Source organism: Pecten maximus, chromosome 18, assembly GCF_902652985.1.
Source record: "Pecten maximus chromosome 18, xPecMax1.1, whole genome shotgun sequence".
Lineage (NCBI taxonomy): Eukaryota > Metazoa > Mollusca > Bivalvia > Pectinida > Pectinidae > Pecten > Pecten maximus.
Window position 1 is genome coordinate 2,680,162 of NC_047032.1, and position 20,033 is coordinate 2,700,194.

Below are 20,033 nucleotides of genomic sequence, written 5' to 3' on the forward strand. Positions count from 1 at the left end.
AGCAGAGAAATGTCTGAATGAGTGTATATGTGTGTAACAGGAGAGGAGAAAATATAGCGGCCGGACCGGGGTTCGAACCTGAGACCTCCGAACACTAGCCGGATGCTCTACCATTTGAGCTACCTGGTCACCGATGATCAACCCAGTCCAGTCCCGCTACACACCTCCCTCCCTTTTCCAAGTCTTTGCCCTCGAAGTCACACGAGACCCTAATACCACCATCATGGGTATTTTAGTTGGGCGCCAATCTTGTAACAGGAGAGAAGAAAATATAGCGCCCAGACCAGGGTTCGAACCCGAGACCTCCGAACACTAGCCGGATGCTCTACCATTTGAGCTATCTAGTCACCGATGATCAACCCAGTCCAGTCCCGCTACATGAGCATGTCTAGTTCTGGTGTCTACTGAAATGAGAATTGATGTGTGATTGACGGCTAATATATATTTTGGTGTATCATTTGGTAGAACAGTATGTTATTAGTCTGGATTGTAGCTGTCGTGTTTGTACCTTGTAAAATAAATTAATGCACCGTTAAATAATAAATGTATTGCAAAATTCACTGTTTAAGCAATTTTAGCTATTTTGGTGACTTATCCATACTCCAACTGGGTTAATTGAGTTTGGGCATTATACGCAAGTTGGTGGTTTTTCCCCAACCTGTACACTGCTCTCAGGTAGGGTATGAAACCAGTCCCATTACCAGCAATGTAGCAAGTACAAAAAATGTAGTTATTCACACCGAGCGGTATTATGTGTGTGATTATAGTTTTCTCGGAGAAGAAATTAATGTAAATTGATGATTCTGGATGTATCTATTATCAAAATTAAATTCACATTACGTCATTTCTTTGACCATAAATGATAAAATCCAAAACAAACAAGATACACAGAGAAATCAGTTCCAATGTGCCTCCATCTTTGATACAAATCTCTAGGTCAATTTCCTTTATAAGGAAATCAAAATTGATATATGCTAATTATGAGATTTCCTGCAGATAAACAGATTTCTGAGTTATATACCTCAGTAGGCAAGCTGAGGGATAAAACATTCTGAAATTTAATCATTACACAATGTAAGATGCATTTCCTTCACCTGATCATGACTTGTAAAACAACTGGTTAAATGTTTTCTGATGGTTTTTTCCCGTTTTGTTTATCAGAGTACGTATCTTTATCCATATATGGTCACAAATACCATATTTGGACTAGCTAGCATCAATGACAGTTCTATAATATATATGGCGAGTGGTATAACATTGGAATATATGTGCTAATGAAAGGTTTTTAGATGTGACAGTAGGATGATGAGTTAATAAATTGTATTAAAAATGTTTGATTACGCCAAATTAAATACCAGGTATGAGCTACATCATCACAACTTGTAAGTACTTTGAGCCTACATGTCACTGAAAATGGAATAATTAAGTCATCCAAATTTTGTTTTAGTCTCCAGGAAAATTTGTACATGTCACATATAGGTCTGTGTCTTAATTAAACATTTACATTAATTATACCCCTTCAACCAAGTTAGGGGGGTATACTGGAATTGGGTTGTCTGTCCGTCTGTCTGTCTGTAGACACATCTTGTCAGGTCAGCTCCTCCTTAACCAGAGGGCAGATTCCAATGACACTTCACACAAATAGAGAGGACCATATGTAGATGTGCATGCAGTTATTTAAATTCCAAAATTTTGGTTGCCATGGTTACTGGGCACTATTCATAGGCTCAACTCCTCCTAAACTTGTGAACTGATTTTCACAAAATTTCACAGGAATGTTAGGGAACATGTGCAGATGGGCATGCAGCTGTTTAAATTCCAAACTTTTCGTTGCCATGGTAACTTGTCACTATTAATAGGTTTTTATTGTCCAGACACAGCTCTTCCAAAACCGCTGAGCAGATTCCAATGAAACATATATATATATATATCACATAATATCTTTTTAATTTACAGATTCTGAGTGAAAGCAAGCTAAGATACAAACCTAGATTTGAACACGGGGTCATGATTGGATTATAGTAGAAAAATGGATCAAACAAATTCGTCTAGGTAAAGTAAACAATATGTAGCAGGTAAAACAGCGTACCCAATGCTAGCTGTATAATATATATAATGTAATATGATATGTAATATATATAATGTAATGTGATATATGATATATAATGTTATATGATATATAATGTAATATATATATATGATATCTGTGTAGCAGGTAAAACAGCGTACCCAACGCTAGCTGTATAATATATATAATATAACAGGGCTTTTTCTGTGGGTTTTTTGGGGCCGATAATGGGCCCCATTCCCAATTGAAATTAATTCATATTTAAGCCAAATTCCTAAAATTTGCAGTTTACTCCTGAAAAAGTCTTTACCAATTCACCAATTTTCTTCCCAAAATGTGACAAAAAGGCCCTTACCAAACCAGTGAGGAAAAGGCCCTTACCAAACCAGTGAGGAAAAGCCCTGTATAATATGATATATAATGTACAATATGATATATAATATATATAATGTAATGTGATATATAATATATATAATGTAATATGATATATAATATATATAATGTAATGTGATATATGATATATATAATGTTATATGATAATATATATGATATCTATGTAGTAGGTAAAACAGTGTACATGCACAGCTGTATAATATAATAAATATAATGTAATATGATATAATGTATCATATTTTTAATGTCTGGATGCCTTTGGCACCTGCCGTTACAGTCGTGGTGGGTAAATTTTGTTAGTCACACTTTTGTTTCCGGCTAACAATTTCTCCTTTCTGTAATACAAAATGATATTCATCCGCAGCCTAATATAGTTCCTATTTTAACAGCAATTATTGACACAATTTTACTGATGGTTCCCGTGTTTACTGCAATCATTTAAAATGAAATATGAATATTCGGTATTCTAGACTATTTTAAACATTTTCCTCATCATTTTATGCAATTTTGTTGGCATAGGATTAGATAGTTCTGTCTCAATCCTGCCTTGAAAACAAAAGTTTAAAAAAAATTGTTTGATCGTCGGCAAAATTTACGTGCGTCCACAGAGAAACTAATTATAATCACATGTCTTAGACTGGTATGTTCATCCTGAGATCATATGCAGAAACATGTCATAAAAGCCTAAAACCAACCGTGTTACATTGTCAAATGTTTACAATTCTATAAATAGCTTTGCAGCCAAACATTCCATGGGATAACCTCAGCTCTCATGTGACTAATCATGTGATCATCAGCCAAAATGTCGGTTATGTCTAATGTAGCTAAACCAGAGACCGTTCGCAGTTTCATTTTATTTGTATGCTGCTAGAATACTCGAGAAATATCAACAGGAATTGATCACATGACGGCAAGTTGTCACCAACACAGTGTATATGATACATTGTGCTAATAAGTAGATATATAACATAGTAACACAAATGACGAAGGAAGACAACTTTTTGACTCGTGCCCTGACCGGGCCTGGAACTCACGATCTACGGCACCCAATCGCCTAGCCAGCAATAACCAAAGCTGAAATAATTATACCACAACGACGTTCTTAAAAAAGGAATGTTTCAATGGCGTACCCAGCTGTATATACTATAAAAGGAAACCTAGCTGTCACAGTTATATTTATTATTATTTTGTAACCGAATAACAGTCATTAGGAATCAATGCTTTTGTTGTGTTAACTAATTTATAACAAATCTTGATTTCCTTATTAAATATTAAAATAATAATGACAGACTCTTATGATGTTCTGTGATATAATGTTTGATTTATAGGGTGTCCTCCCGGGCCCATAAGAGGAAGTCAAACGGCAATGGAGATGAGGAAGAGGAGGCCGGGGGCGTCCGAAAACAAATCCGTAAATGTGAGCGAGCTGGATGTCCTAGTAAAGCCCCGATCTGTTTTGCAGGATCTTCAGAAAAGTAAGGAATATAAGTCACAACACAAAGTATCGTTGTTATTCCAACAAAATCTGTTACATCATATTGTAGTCTCGACATTGATTTCTTTGGTACAGTGTTTTAAGCCAAGCATCTGATGATGACGAGCTATTCAGATTGCCTTTTGATTCGTCCGTCGTCTAAATAATCCTTGTCATCACTATTTATTACAAGGTATTCGAAGAATATTTCTCCATCTTTATATGTAGCTGTCTCCTGATCACTTGTTGTCCATTTAGTTTTTAGTGGAGGGGCAGGGTCTGACAGAATTTGGAGTGGAGGGGTGGGGTCTGACAGAATTAGGAGTGGAGGGGTGGGGTCTGACAGAATTAGGAGTGGATGGGTGGGGTCTGACAGAACTAGGAGTGGATGGGTGGGGTCTGATAGAATTGGGAGTGGAGGGGTGGGGTCTGACTGAATTAGGAGTGGATGGGTGAGGTCTGACAGAACTAGGAGTGGAGGGTTTGGGTCTGACAGAATTGGGAATGGAGGGGTGGGGTCTGACAGAATTGGGAGTGGAGGGGTGGGGTCTGACTGAATTAGGAGTGGATGGGTGGGGTCTGACAGTATTAGGAGTGGAGGGGCAGGGTCTGACAGAATAGGGAGTGGAGGGGTGGGGTCTGACAGAATTGGGAGTGGATGGGTGAGGTCTGACAGAACTAGGAGTGGAGGGGTGGGGTCTGACAGAACTAGGAGTGGAGGGGTGGGGTCTGACAGAATTGGGAGTGGAGGGGTGGGGTCTGACAGAATTGGGAGTGGAGGGGTGGGGTCTGACAGAATCGGGAGTGGAGGGGCAGGGTCTGACAGAATTTGGAGTGGATGGTTGGGGTCTGACAGAATTTGGAGTAGAGGGGTGGGGTCTGACAGAATTAGGAGTGGAGGGGTGAGGTCTGACAGAACTAGGAGTGGATGGGTGGGGTCTGACAGAACTAGGAGTGGATGGGTCGGGTCTGACAGAATTGGGAGTGGAGGGGTGGGGTCTGACAGAATTGGGAGTGGAGGGGTGGGGTCTGACAGAATTAGGAGTGGAGGGGCGGGGTCTGACAGAATTGGGAGTGGAGGGGTGGGGTCTGACAGAATTGGAAGTGGAGGGATGGGGTATGACAGAATCGGGAGTGGAGGGGTGAGGTCTGACAGAATTGGGAGTGGAGGGGTGGGGTCTGACAGAATTAGGAGTGGAGGGTTGGGGTCTGACAGAATTAGGAGTGGAGGGGCGGGGTCTGACAGAATTGGGAGTGGAGGGGCAGGGTCTGACAGAATTAGGAGTGGATGGGTGGGGTCTGACAGAACTAGGAGTGGATGGGTGGGGTCTGACAGAATTGGGAGTGGAGGGGTGGGGTCTGACTGAATTAGGAGTGGATGGGTGAGGTCTGACAGAACTAGGAGTGGAGGGGTGGGGTCTGACAGAATTGGGAGTGGAGGGGTGGGGTCTGACAGAATTGGGAGTGGAGGGGTGGGGTCAGACAGAATTGGGAGTGGAGGGGTGGGGTCTGACAGAACTAGGAGTGGAGGGGTGGGGTCTGACAGAATTGGGAGTGGAGGGGTGGGGGCTGACAGAACTAGGAGTGGAGGGGTGGGGTCTGACAGAATTGGGAGTGGAGGGTTGAGGTTTGACAGAATTGGGAGTGGAGGGATGGGGTCTGACAGAATTGGGAGTAGAGGGTTGAGGTTTGACAGAATAGGGAGTGGAGGGATGGGGTCTGACAGAATTGGGAGTGGAGGGGCGGGGTCTGAGAGAATTGGGAGTAGAGGGTTGAGGTTTGACAGAATAGGGAGTGGAGGGGTGGGGTCTGACAGAATTGGGAGTAGAGGGTTGAGGTTTGACAGAATAGGGAGTGGAGGGGTGGGGTCTGACAGAATTGGGAGTGGAGGGGTGGGGTCTGACAGAATTGGGAGTAGAGGGGTGGGGTCTGACAGAATTGGGAGTGGAGGGGTGGGGTCTGACAGAATTAGGAGTGGAGGGGTGGGGTCTAACAGAATTGGGAGTTGAGTGGTCGAGTCTGACAGAATTGGGAGTGGAGGGGCGGGGTCTGACAGAATTGGGAGTGGAGTGGTCGAGTCTGACAGAATTGGGAGTGGAGGGGTGGGGTCTGACAGAGTTAGGAGTGGAGGGGTGGGGTCTGACAGAATTGGGAGTGGAGGGGTGGGGTCTGACAGAATTAGGAGTGGAGGGGTGGGGTCTGACAGAATTAGGAGTGGAGGGGCGGGGTCTGACATAATGGGGAGAAGAGGGGCAATGTGTAAAGGAACTAGAAATGGAGGGCTGGTTCACAATAGTGGAAACAACGCTACATTGTTAATCTGCACCATTGTTCTTCTGTACAAATAAAGAAATGATTAAATTTGGTCGGTAGCAACATTAGGTTGAGTGGACTCAATAAGGCTGAGGGACACGGCCAAAAAGGGATATATTAATGTTGAACTAAAATTGCCATGTCAACAGAATCATATTTGGAACCATATTAACCTTGAATTTCTGTTTTATAGGTGTGCTGGGAATGGCTACACATCCCGCTGGTATCATGTGTCCGCTGGCGAACATTTCTGTAACGAGTGTTTTGAACATTACTACAGAAGGTACAACACAATATACATATTACTGTTGGTATCATAATTACCAGTGTTTTTTCGGCAGACTTATCCAGAGGAACCTTTATTGATAAAATTTTTATTATGTCAAAACTTACCACAACTGTTGTCTTTCCTTATTACATGTACAGTGCACTCTGTCTAAACCGGACACCTTTGGGACCACAAAATAAAGCCGGTTTGTAGAGAGTTCCGGATTGTAGAGATTCTACTTGATATCGTCGTTGAATACAAAAAAAATAATAATAATAAAAGATATATTTCAAGAGAAGATGTCATTGTGCATTATCCATGCATATACAAACTTTGAATTGAATAACATAATTTAATTCAACATTGGCAATATGACACTATGTGTACGTTACATCGGTTGAAAACAATCACAGATTGATGTTTGTTTTAAGAGGCCTTCCACCGAGTCAGAACAATCAACTGATCTGACACTTTCAACAAGTGCAGATTCCCAAATCTGAGGAATAAGCCTCGATTTCTAATTGGTCCTTAATGTCGGCGGCTGTCGTGAGATCCATGTTTGTTGATAATAGAAACGGAGTAATACAAAAGGTGTCACCATCATCTCCGACTTCCTCATCCGGGTACGTTCGTGTAGTGAGGTCCGTGAAGGGGAAGCCAGCCAGCATGAAACATCTTAATTACGATACATTTACAAACGCGCAACATTACGGGTATAAATTGACAAAAATGCATTCTTTATTGTACCTAGCAACTGTTTAGGTGTTTCTCCAGCGTAGCCACCTGTGGACAATGACGTTTAATGGTCAATTATTAATATACCTGTGAGGCAATTCAGGGCATCCATTAACCTGAGACCTCTGGTCAATGACGCAGCAAAATTTAATTTGACGCACAACTTTTGCATGCCGTGCGTCAATCTGACGCTTCACATTTTTGACCACCACTGTGATTAGTCTTATGTGTTGTCCAATAACCAGGCTCAACAAAGGGTATATTTGCTATGGTCAGTGACACTAATTAGTAGAATACCCCTAGAAGTCAATTAAAAGAGCCACTGTGACTAATCCAACAGTCGCTGCCGATTGCCAAATTGGGGCACAGGTAAAGTATCCACTGTACCTACTTGTAGAGGCCGATCTGTACTTTATTCTAAGCAATCACATTTTAATAATTGAAATAAGTAAGCTATAGTAGATTTCCATCCCAACAAATTAATGTAACATATGTTTGTGATAACTTTCAATTATGTACATAACAAGAATGAGATCGTAAGCAGGCCTAGTTTGCATGATGCCAACACAGGCGGCAGCCATTTTGTTGTTAACCTGAATAACCTTACATATACATGACCTCTGCAGTGCATTTGACAGGGTGGGAAGCGTAAATCATTCCTGTTACATTTTGGCGGCAAATATGAAAACATGATTTGAATACAAAAATAACCTCTAGAGGCTGAGCAGATTAAAAAAAAAAAGAAAAAAAAAGATGGTTTTATAAATTATGCTTAACCATTGTAACACATTTAAACATAATTTCAGCAAGAAAACTGTGATACAAGTTTATTTGTTAAAAGCTTTACAAGAAATTTATTTGTGATTAAATTAAATAAAAAAAAAATATATGTTTTAATTGTGCTTTATTCAAACAAAAATATATAATTAAAAGAAAAGTTTAAATTTTTAAAACACTTTTATTTACCTAATATAAACAACAATTGGATAATAAATTAAGATGAACTAAGTTCTTTTGAATTTTCAATTAAATGTAATTATAAAAAAAAAACGCTTTTATCAGTTTACATTCGGAAACGATTAACCGTCAAGTTTGAGAATTTCATATTTTGACTCTCAGGATTTTGATTTGACTCTCAGGATTTCAAAGCTGAGGGTCACTGACTCTTGAGATTTTAATCCTACTGGATGCCCTGCAATTACAACTGTATAAACACCTGTCGGGAGCCCTTGAAGCTACCGCTACCAGGGAAACATCAATGGGACCGACGCCGGTTTATACAGAGTAGATATGTGGCCGGATTACAGAATAGACAGAGTCCGGATTATGCAGAGTTTATTTACTATAAATAAAGAAGGGAATTTTCGGGACCAAATTATTTGGCCGGTTTTGACAAATATCCGGATTGGACAGAGTCCGGTTTGGACAGAGTGCACTGTATATAGTATCTATTATTTTACACAATTCTACTTATTAAATTCTTAAAATATTTCTTGAATAAAAAAAGGCTTGGATAACTCTTGTATAATTATTCAATATGATCACATACTGTAAGTATACTTTATAAGGCACACTGAATTGTCAAGTCAAAATTCTTATTAGAAACTGTTTATAGAAAGTTTAATTAACATAGTTATAATTTAGCGTAATTCTTCTAGCGTGAGAAGGTTAAAATAGGATTACTGCTGAAATATATACATGTACATTAACTTGATTTAAAAGGGTTATGTCAACAGAATATTCCTAAGTTAGTAAAGGTTAGTCAATACTAGCCATGGTGTGCCCAATAAGGCCTCTTGTTCATTTTATTTCTATTGTATTTTTCTGTGAACAGCCATAAAAGTGGATACGAAACATATGCCAGCTGGAAACGGGTCTGGTGTAAATATGGACGTGGTGATTCAAATATTCACATCTTCATGTGTGATCAAGTCCTACCTTACTGGGTACAGTGCTCCGTCTGTGCCAAGTGGAGACAACTCTCTAGGGATGCCACACTGCTGCCAGATTTTATGCGTAAATATGTGTGTGGGATGACTGCCTCAGGTGTCAAGGTAATTTTTGATCATAACGTCATTAAGGCAGAATCGTTCCAATAATGAATATTTATTACATTTTTAACAGTGAAATATCAAAAGTTAGTCATTCTATAAAAGCGATATTTTTCACTAGTGAAGAATATCATATTTTTCACTATATCATATTTTTCACTAGTGAAAAGTATCACTTTTGCTGATTTGACTAATCAAATTAATGATTAGAAAATACCAAAATGATTGACCAATCAGAAAGCCCGACATATATGTCAGCACCTGGACAGGGGAAACTACTTTTTTTGTTTACAAATTATCGCTGTAGTCCTAGTTAGCATACCGGGTAGGGTTTTCGTTGATAAAAAATGTAATAAACAGAATATCTAACAGTGTCTTCAGTAATACCAAATATATTTCACTCGCGTAGCTAATATTTTGATATTTTTCACTCGTGCTGCGCACTCGTGAAAAATATCAAAATATTAGCCCCACTCGTGAAATTTATTTGGTATTACTGAAGACACTGTTAAATATCCTCTATATATTTACTAGCAGTGATGGTGAAGTTATTTTTAGTCATTGAGGAATGTTGACTTATTGAACAACGTCAGTGTCTTCAATGAATGCAGATCTACATATGTATCCGTATCAGCCAGGTCGAGATATAAACATTGATTCAAACCATTAATAACTTATCACATTTCCACTGTGTTTGTAGATAATAGACCTTAGACTAACTTCTCCTTCAATATGCCACAGGAATGTACTATACTTCTGTCTCTACCAACACATCACTGTCCCCACGACCACATCACTGTCCTCACGACCACATCACTGTCCCCACGACCACATCGCTGTCCCTACGACCTCATCACTGTCCCTACGACCTCATCACTGTCCCTACGACCTCATCACTGTCCCTACGACCTCATCACTGTCCTCACGACCACATCACTGTCCCTACGACCTCATCACTGTCCCTACGACCTCATCACTGTCCCCACGGCCACATTGCTGTCCCTACGACCTCATCACTGTCCCCACGACCACATTGCTGTCCCCACGACCACATCACTGTCCCTACGACCTCATCACTGTCCCTACGACCTCATCACTGTCCCTACGACCTCATCACTGTCCCCACGACCACATCACTGTCCTCACGACCACATCACTGTCCCCACGACCACATCACTGTCCCCACGACCTCATCACTGTCCCTACGACCTCATCACTGTCCCTACGACCTCATCACTGTCCCCACGACCACATCACTGTCCCCACGACCACATCACTGTCCCCAAGACCACATCACTGTCCCTACGACCTCATCACTGTCCCCACGACCACATCACTGTCCCCACCACCACATCACTGTCCCCACGACCACATCACTGTCCCCACGACCACATCACTGTCCCCACGACCACATCACTGTCCCCACGACCACATCACTGTCCCCACGACCACATCACTGTCCCCACCACCACATCACTGTCCCTACGACCTCATCACTGTCCCTACGACCACATCACTGTCCCCACGACCACATCACTGTCCCTACGACCTCATCGCTGTCCCCACGACCACATCGCTGTCCCCACGACCACATCGCTGTCCCTACGACCACATCACTGTCCCCACGACCACATTGCTGTCCCTACGACCTCATCACTGTCCCTACGACCACATCGCTGTCCCCACGACCACATCACTGTCCCTACGACCTCATCGCTGTCCCCACGACCACATCGCTGTCCCCACGACCACATCGCTGTCCCTACGACCACATCACTGTCCCCACGACCACATCACTGTCCCCACGACCACATTGCTGTCCCTACGACCTCATCACTGTCCCTACGACCACATCGCTGTCCCCACGACCACATCACTGTCCCCACGACCACATCGCTGTCCCCACGACCACATCGCTGTCCCCACAACCAAATCGCTGTCCCCATGAAAACAACTCCTTTTACTAAGACTGACACCAGTAGAAACTAATATAAACAGATATATCTAACTAGTGATTTCTTTTCTTTGTAGAAAATGTGCCAAGAAGAAGCTTGTAGTTATCCAGAGGACCAGGTAGACATATCAAAACACCCACTTTGGACAGATCACACCTGAAAATTTACAATTTTGTATCAAATCACCCACTTTGTACAGATCACACCTGAAAATTTACAATTTTGTATCAAATCACCCACTTTGTACAGATCACACCTGAAAATTTACGATTTTGTATCAAATCACCCACTTTGGAAAGATCACACCTGAAAATTTACAATTTTGTATCAAGTTGGTTTATTTTTTTAACGTCTTATTAACAGCCAGGGTCATCAAATCACTCACCTGAAAATGATAGACCCCCTTGACGGGTATGACTTGTCCTGGGTGAGTCTGATGTTTTAGCGGGTAGATCTGACGCAGGGACTTGTCCTGGGTGAGTCTGATGTGAGGATGTTGTTGTTTTAGCTGGTAGATCTGACGCGGGACTTGTCCTGGGTGAGTCTGATGTGAGGATGTTGTTGTTTTAGCGGGTAGATGTGACGCGGGACTTGTCCTGGGTGAGTCTGTCATGTGAGGATGTTGTTGTTTTAGCAGGTAGATCTGACGCGGGACTTGTCCTGGGTGAGTCTGTCATGTGAGGATGTTGTTGTTTTAGCTGGTAGATCTGACGCGGGACTTGTCCTGGGTGAGTCTGATGTGAGTATGTTGTTGTTTTAGCGGGTAGATCTGACGCAGGACTTGTCCTGGGTGAGTCTGATGTTAGTATGTTGTTGTTTTAGCGGGTAGATCTGAAACGGGACTTGTCCTTGGTGAGTCTGATGTTAGTATGTTGTTGTTTTAGCGGGTAGATCTGACGCGGGACTTGTCCTGGGTGAGTCTGATGTGAGGATGTTGTTGTTTTAGCGGGTAGATCTGACGCGGGACTTGTCCTGGGTGAGTCTGATGTGAGTATGTTGTTGTTTTAGCGGGTAGATCTGACGCGGGACTTGTCCTTGCTGAGTCTGATGTGATGATGTTGTTGTTTTAGCGGGTAGATCTGACGCGGGACTTGTCCTTGCTGAGTCTGATGTGAGGATGTTGTTGTTTTTGCGGGTAGATCTGACACGGGACTTGTCCTGGGTGAGGATGTTGATGTTTTAGCGGGTAGATCTGACGCGGGACTTGTCCTGGGTGAGGATGTTGATGTTTTAGCGGGTAGATCTGACGCGGGGACTTGTCCTGGGTGAGTCTGATGTGAGGATGTTGTTGTTTTTGCGGGTAGATCTGACGCGGGACTTGTCCTGGGTGAGTCTGATGTGAGTATGTTGTTGTTTTAGCGGGTAGATCTGACGCGGAACTTGTCCTGGGTGAGTCTGATGTGAGGATGTTGTTGTTTTAGCGGGTAGATCTGACACGGGACTTGTCCTGGGTGAGTTTGATGTGAGGATGTTGTTGTTTTAGCGGGTAGATCTGATGCGGGACTTGTCCTGGGTGAGTCTGATGTGAGGATGTTGTTGTTTTAGCGGGTAGATCTGACACGGGACTTGTCCTGGGTGAGGATGTTGATGTTTTAGCGGGTAGATCTGACACGGGACTTGTCCTGGGTGAGTCTGATGTGAGGATGTTGTAGTTTAGCAGGTAGATCTGATGCAGGACTTGTCCTGGGTGAGGATGTTGTTGTTTTAACAGGTAGGTCTGACGCGGGACTTGTCCTGGGTGAGTCTGATGTGAGGATATTGTTGTTTTAGCGGGTAGATCTGACGCGGGACTTGTCCTGGGTGAGTCTGATGTGAGGATGTTGTTGTTTTAGCGGGTAGATCTGACACGAGACTTGTCCTTGGTGAGTCTGATGTGAGGATGTTGTTGTTTTAGCGGGTAGATCTGACGCGGGACTTGTCCTGGGTGAGTCTGATGCGCTGTCTCTCCTACATGAAGAGTTCTCCAGCATGGCCCTTCCTTACCTCGTACATACCAAACGGAGTCGGCATGAGTCCTATGGACACAGAAGTCTTCCAGGAAACCAAATCACCAGGTAACATGGATTTGACCTGTCTCATAGTTATGATGTGTAATTCTGAGATTTGGAGAAACACTTGACTTGATATGTAGTAGAAGTGACAAACTATACAGTGTAGTTTTACCACCTCATACCACAGCATGGGGGTACATAAGTGTGTCACATATATATAAAAATATAGGTCACTTTGACCTATATTTTGACCTTGGTCCAACACCAAACAAAGATTTGGTCCAGGCTCTATTTACTCAGAGCTTTTTTTTCACTACTTTGGGAATGGGGCCTATGGCTTTGGGATTGGAAAAAAATGCGCGGCCTCAGGTAAATGGGGAAAAATGGACATAATGATAAAAATAACAAGTAGACACAAATATGGATTTATGCTATATTTGTTTAGTCTCTAGAGCATTTTCTCCCTTGATCAGGCCAGAATAACCAATAAAAACGTAGACTGGATGGCACCATCCCAATTTTTAAAGACATTTTGTTTGTAGATCATTCGATTGGGAATTTTAACTGGTCAGATTGGGAAAAATAGCCAATTTTGACATGGGGAATGGGGCCGAAATTCGGCCCCAAATCGGCCCCGAAAAAAGCACTGTTACTACACTACTTGTCACCAGTCTGGAAGCTCTTACTTGGGCATGGGTTGACCTAGGTGAGGCAGAGTGTCATGCCTGAAAATTGGGTCACTCCAATCTATATTTTGACCTTTGATCTGTATGAAAGAACATTGTTTGTCTCAGCTTTACTGTACGTTCTTGGCGTGAAATCTCACATTCAGTGAGGCAAAGTAATTTGCCGAATTGCTTTGTTTGCAATTGTTTTGTTGTGACCATATTTTGTTGACAGTAATGCTGCCGTATCTTTGTCCTTTCACTGATGCCGACAGTACCACAGACATGGCTTGCCGAGTTCCTGCTGATACATTAGAGGAAGCTGAGCTGGATGAGTTCGTAGAATTCTCTCAAACTCCCACCATCTTCCTGGCTGTCAGAAACATTTGTATTACTCTATGGAATCTAAATATCAAAGTAAGTAGACTATAGTTGTCTGTATGTTGTATAATCTGTCTTAGTATCCACCACCACTTGTGGTGTGAAATCCTGGTCTGTCTTACTGCCCACCACCACTTGTGGTGTGAAATCCTGGTCCTTCTTACTGCCCACCACTTGTGGAGGAAATCCTGGTCCGTCTTACTGCCCACCACTAATGGTATGAAATCCTGGTCCTTCTTACTGCCCACCACTTGTGGTGTGAAATCCTGGTCCGTCTTACTACCCATCACTTGTGGTATGAAATCCTGGTCTGTCTTACTGCCCACCACTTGTGGTGTGAAATCCTGGTCCGTCTTACTACCCACCACTTGTGGTGTGAAATCCTGGTCTGTCTTACTGCCCACCACTAATGGTATGAAATCCTGGTCTGTCTTACTACCCACCACTTGTGGTGTGAAATCCTGGTCTGTCTTACTACCCACCACCACTTGTGGTGTGAAATCCTGGTCTGTTTTACTACCCACCACTTGTGGTGTGAAATCCTGGTCTGTCTTACTACCCACCACCACTTGTGGTGTGAAATCCTGGTCTGTCTTACTACCCACCACTTGTGGTGTGAAATCCTGGTCTGTCTTACTACCCACCACTTGTGGTGTGAAATCCTGGTCTGTCTTACTACCCACCACCACGAATGGTATGAAATCCTGGTCTGTCTTACTACCCACCACCACCGATGGTGTGAAATCCTGGTCTGTTTTACTACCCACCACTTGTGGTGTGAAATCCTGGTCTGTCTTACTACCCACCACCACTAATGGTATGAAATCCTGGTCTGTCTTACTACCCACCACCACCGATGGTGTGAAATCCTGGTCTGTTTTACTACCCACCACTTGTGGTGTGAAATCCTGGTCCGTCTTACTACCCACCACTTGTGGTGTGAAATCCTGGTCCGTCTTACTACCCACCACTGGTGGTGTGAAATCCTGGTCCGTCTTACTACCCACCACTTGTGGTATGAAATCCTGGCCTGTTTTACTACCCACCACCACTTGTGGTGTGAAATCCTGGTCCGTCTTACTGCCCACCACTAATGGTATGAAATCCTGGTCTGTCTTACTACCCACCACTGGTGGTGTGAAATCCTGGTCCGTCTTACTGCCCACCACTAATGGTATGAAATCCTGGTCTGTCTTACTACCCACCACCGATGGTGTGAAATCCTGGTCTGTTTTACTACCCACCACTTGTGGTGTGAAATCCTGGTCTGTCTTACTACCCACCACCACTTGTGGTGTGAAATCCTGGTCCTTCTTACTACCCATCACTGATGGTGTGAAATCCTGGTCTGTCTTACTGCCCACCACCACTTGTGGTGTGAAATCCTGGTCTGTCTTACTACCCACCACTGATAGTGAGAGATTTCGTCTCTCTGAGATACCAAAACTTCTGCTGTTTTTAAAGTGCATTTGACATTATCCACAATTGCTTTGGCCTGTTTCTGGTATTACTAAAGATACAGTACACCTGTTCATGTAACTACAGGTGGTCTGATCCTGACTTTGTCAATTAATTAATCTGATTTAATTAATTAATCCATCAGACAACAAAAGTTATACAAATGCTGCTTTAAGTTTCTTTAAAAAATACATGTATTTTAAATTTGGTCATAAATCTAGTCATAAATCTAGTCATAAATCTACAGTCATAAATCAAAGATGGCTATATTCAGGTCTCTCGTTTTAATTGTGATATTGGTGTTGTTTAACAGGAATGGCTGACAAAAGAGAAAGCAGCGCCCTACTTGATATGTCGAGGTGTTAACAGAATCTATTGCGTTGAAAATCTGGACAAAATCTTGTGGTATCTCACCAGAAAAGGTCTTATCAACTTTGGTCTAGTCTCAATACCGAAGGGAGTCCAGTTACCAAGTATGGAAACCCTACCTAAGGTGAGTACTAATGGCGTAATCAAACCCTACCTAAGGTGAGTACTAATCGTGTAATCAAACCCTACCTAAGGTGAGTACTAATGGTGTAATCAAACACTACCTAAGGTGAGTACTTTGGTTAAGTTTGTTTCTGGGGTCAAATTAAACAAATTCTTCTCCATAACCAAAATGCCCAGAGGCTGATGTAGGGACTGTAGCATGCTTGAATGGAAGACTACGAATGCAAATTTGTTCAAATGAATGATCTGGACTTGCTGTCCAGGTCACAGGGGTCAAATGTGCTAAAGTCGCCCAGGATAATGATATTAGGCCAGTGGCATCCTAGGATAGAGGGGGTATCAAGTTTGTTCAGATGAAGAACATTATTGACTTATTTAAAAGTTCTTAGGTGTCAAATGTGTTTGATATTTTGTAATCTCACTAACCAAGAGAGGTGCGTCCAAGATATGGCCAGGTAAACAAAGTTTGTAGAAAAACCCTAAGATGTCTCTCCTAAAGAGGTGCAACAGAATAAATCACGTACAACACTGACTAGTATGTTTTAGACAGAACTACAGTCCCGGCCGTCTTGCCCATAAACCATGTACAACACTGAGTAGTATGTTTTAGACAGAACTACAGTCCCGGCCGTCTTACCCATAAACCATGTACAACACTGAGTAGTATGTTTTAGACAGAACTACAGTCACGGCCGTCTTACCCATAAACCATGTACAACACTGACTAGTATGTTTTAGACAGAACTACAGTCCCGGCCGTCTTACCCATAAACCATGTACAACACTGACTAGTATGTTTTATACAGAACTACAGTCACGGCCGTCTTACCCATAAACCATGTACAACACTGACTAGTATGTTTTAGACAGAACTACAGTCCCGGCCGTCTTACCCATAAACCATGTACAACACTGAGTAGTATGTTTTAGACAGAACTACAGTACCGGCCGTCTTACCCATAAATCACGTACAACACTGACTAGTATGTTTTATACAGAACTACAGTCACGGCCGTCTTACCCATAAACCATGTACAACACCGACTAGTATGTTTTAGACAGAACTACAGTCCCGGCCGTCTTACCCATAAACCATGTACAACACTGACTAGTATGTTTTAGACAGAACTACAGTCACCGGCCGTCTTACCCATAAACCATGTACAACACTGACTAGTATGTTTTAGACAGAACTACAGTCACGGCCGTCTTACCCATAAACCATGTACAACACCGACTAGTATGTTTTAGACAGAACTACAGTCCCGGCCGTCTTACCCATAAACCATGTACAACACTGACTAGTATGTTTTAGACAGAACTACAGTCCCGGCCGTCTTACCCATAAACCACGTACAACACTGACTAGTATGTTTTAGGGATATGTTACAGAATTCGTCTGTGATAATTATCGGAGCTGGTGCTGCGGGCCTGTCTGCTGCCAGACAACTCAGGAACTTTGGAGTCCAGGTATGTTTGTCACCTTGTGAGGTCAAAGGTCAAGGCCATCATTATAACCCTAAAACTTCAATTTTTAGCTCACCTGGTCCAAAGGACCAAGGTGAGCTTATGCCATACCGTGGCGTCCGTCGTCCGTCCGTCCATCCGTCTGTCGTCCGTCAACAATTGACTTATTTGACTTCTTCTTCATAACCGCTGATCGGAATTTGAACAAATTTGGTCAGAGCCATCCCTATGGGTAGGGGACTCAAAATTGTACAAATGATGGGGCTGACCCCCTGGGGGCCTCTGGGGCGGGGCCAAAAGGGGTAAATTTGGCGCTATTGATATAAACGACTTCTTCTCTGAAACCAAGTAATGGCTATCGCTCATATTTGCCTGGTAGCATCACTATGGGGTGGGGATTTAAAATTGTACAAATGATAGGGCTGACCCCCCAGGGGCCTGAGGGGCGGGGCCAAATGTGGTAAATCCGGCTATATTCATATAAAAGACTTCTTCTCTGAAACCAAGCAATGGCTATCGCTCATATTTGCCTGGTAGCATCATTATGGGGTGGGGATTCAAAAGTGTACAAATGATGGGGCTGACCCCCTAGGGGCCTCTGGGGTGGGGCCAATAGGGGTCAGTTTGGTGCTATTGATATAAACGACTTCTTCTCTGAAACCAAGCAATGGCTGTCGCTCATATTTGCCTGGTAGCAACATTATGGGGTGGGGATTCAAAAGTGTACAAATGATGGGGCTGACCCCCCCAGGGGCCTGAGGGGCGGGGCCAAATGTGGTCAATCGGGCTATATTCATATAATTGACTTCTTCTCCTGAACCAAGCAATGGATATCTCTCATATTTTACTGGTAGCATCACCTTGGGGTAGGAATTTGAAATTGTACAAATGACAGGGCGGACCCCTCTGGGGGCTGAGGGGCGGGGCCAAAAGGGGTCAGTTTGCAGAATTGATATAAACGACTTCTCCTCTGAAACTAAGCAATGGATATCGCTCATATTTTACTGATAGCATCCCTATGGGATGGGGATTCAAAATTGTACAAATGGTGGGGCTGACCCCCCAGGGGCCTGAGGGGTGGGGCCAAAATTGGTAAGTTTGTTTAAACAACTTATTCTCTGAAACTTAGCAATGGTTTCACTGGTAGCATCCTATTGGGGTAGGGATTCAAAATTGCATAAAGGAAGGAGCTGACCCCCAAGGGGGCAGAGGAAAGGGTCAAAAGGGGTCAATTGGTCTAAACAAGTTCTTCTCTGAAACTAAGCAATGAATATCACTCACATTTGTGTGGTAGCATCCATATAGGTTCGCGCCAAAAGTCAATTTCATGGATTAATGCACTTTTTGGCATTTGTAGTATTAAAATAAAACCAATGTACATGTAACCATATACAATGCTTATGATATATATTGACATAGCAATACCAGCGACAAATATACTTAAGCATCATTCTTGTTTCATATCTCATGAAACCAGGTGAGCGATACAGGCCCTCTGGGCCTCTTGTTTTCGTTCTGGAGTGTTTCTGTCTCACATTTAGAAAAACATGAGAATTTTCTCTGAAATAATAAGTTCTTACAGAAGCAGTTACAGATATGGTGCCATCAACTCGAATTTCCTGGTTACTGTTGTCAGGTGACGGTATTGGAAGCACGTGACCGACTGGGAGGGCGTGTATGTGATGATCATACTTTAGGGAGCTGTGTCGGACGAGGAGCGCAGGTGGTGGCAGGCTGTGTGTGTAATCCTATCACAGTCATGTGTTATCAGGTAGGTGAAGGGTCAAATCGAGGGTATCTGATAGGTCAAGGGTCAAGTTGAGGGTATTTGATAGGTCAAGGGTCAACAGGTAGGTTATACATGTGATGCAGGCCCAATGGGTCACATAATAAGATGGCAACTGTTTGCCCCCAATAACATAGGGGGGGGGGGGGGGGGCATATACTGGAATCAGGTTGTCTATCCGTTTGTAAACTGAACGATCTGCCACCAACTCCTCCTGAACTACAGAGCCGATTTCAACAAAACCTTTTTTTAACTCTTTTACTATTCAATGGAATTTGATTAAACTTTGTGGAAGGGATGGTTACTTAAATTTTGTATAAAAAGAGTTGAAATTTAAAATAAAATGGTTACCATAGAAATGACTTCTGATTGAATCGAAATTTAGATACTGCCTGAAATTTATATGTTCACCATGGAAAACTGTTGTAACCTCAGTTTTGCATTTTCACCGGTTACAAGTAACCATGAGCTAATGCTGTCACCCCGCATAACTTTGTAAGTTTTTTGGAAAGCTTGTAAGTCCAAAAGTACACACC

At 42.6% G+C, this 20,033-nt stretch overlaps 1 protein-coding gene across 1 annotated transcript in view; it reads left to right on the forward strand.

Annotated features, from left to right (window-relative positions):
• LOC117316162 (lysine-specific histone demethylase 1B-like) overlaps positions 1-20,033 on the forward strand; it is a 47,248-nt gene that overhangs the window by 695 nt on the left and 26,520 nt on the right. Inside the window, exons 2-11 of the mRNA XM_033870673.1 lie at positions 1,957-2,052; positions 3,790-3,936; positions 6,442-6,531; positions 9,086-9,305; positions 11,334-11,375; positions 13,152-13,311; positions 14,149-14,330; positions 16,066-16,245; positions 17,637-17,714; positions 19,348-19,482. Of these exons, the coding sequence (XP_033726564.1) occupies positions 2,030-2,052; positions 3,790-3,936; positions 6,442-6,531; positions 9,086-9,305; positions 11,334-11,375; positions 13,152-13,311; positions 14,149-14,330; positions 16,066-16,245; positions 17,637-17,714; positions 19,348-19,482 (1,257 nt within the window). The 5' untranslated portion in view covers positions 1,957-2,029. The remainder of the gene's footprint in view (positions 1-1,956; positions 2,053-3,789; positions 3,937-6,441; positions 6,532-9,085; positions 9,306-11,333; positions 11,376-13,151; positions 13,312-14,148; positions 14,331-16,065; positions 16,246-17,636; positions 17,715-19,347; positions 19,483-20,033) is intronic.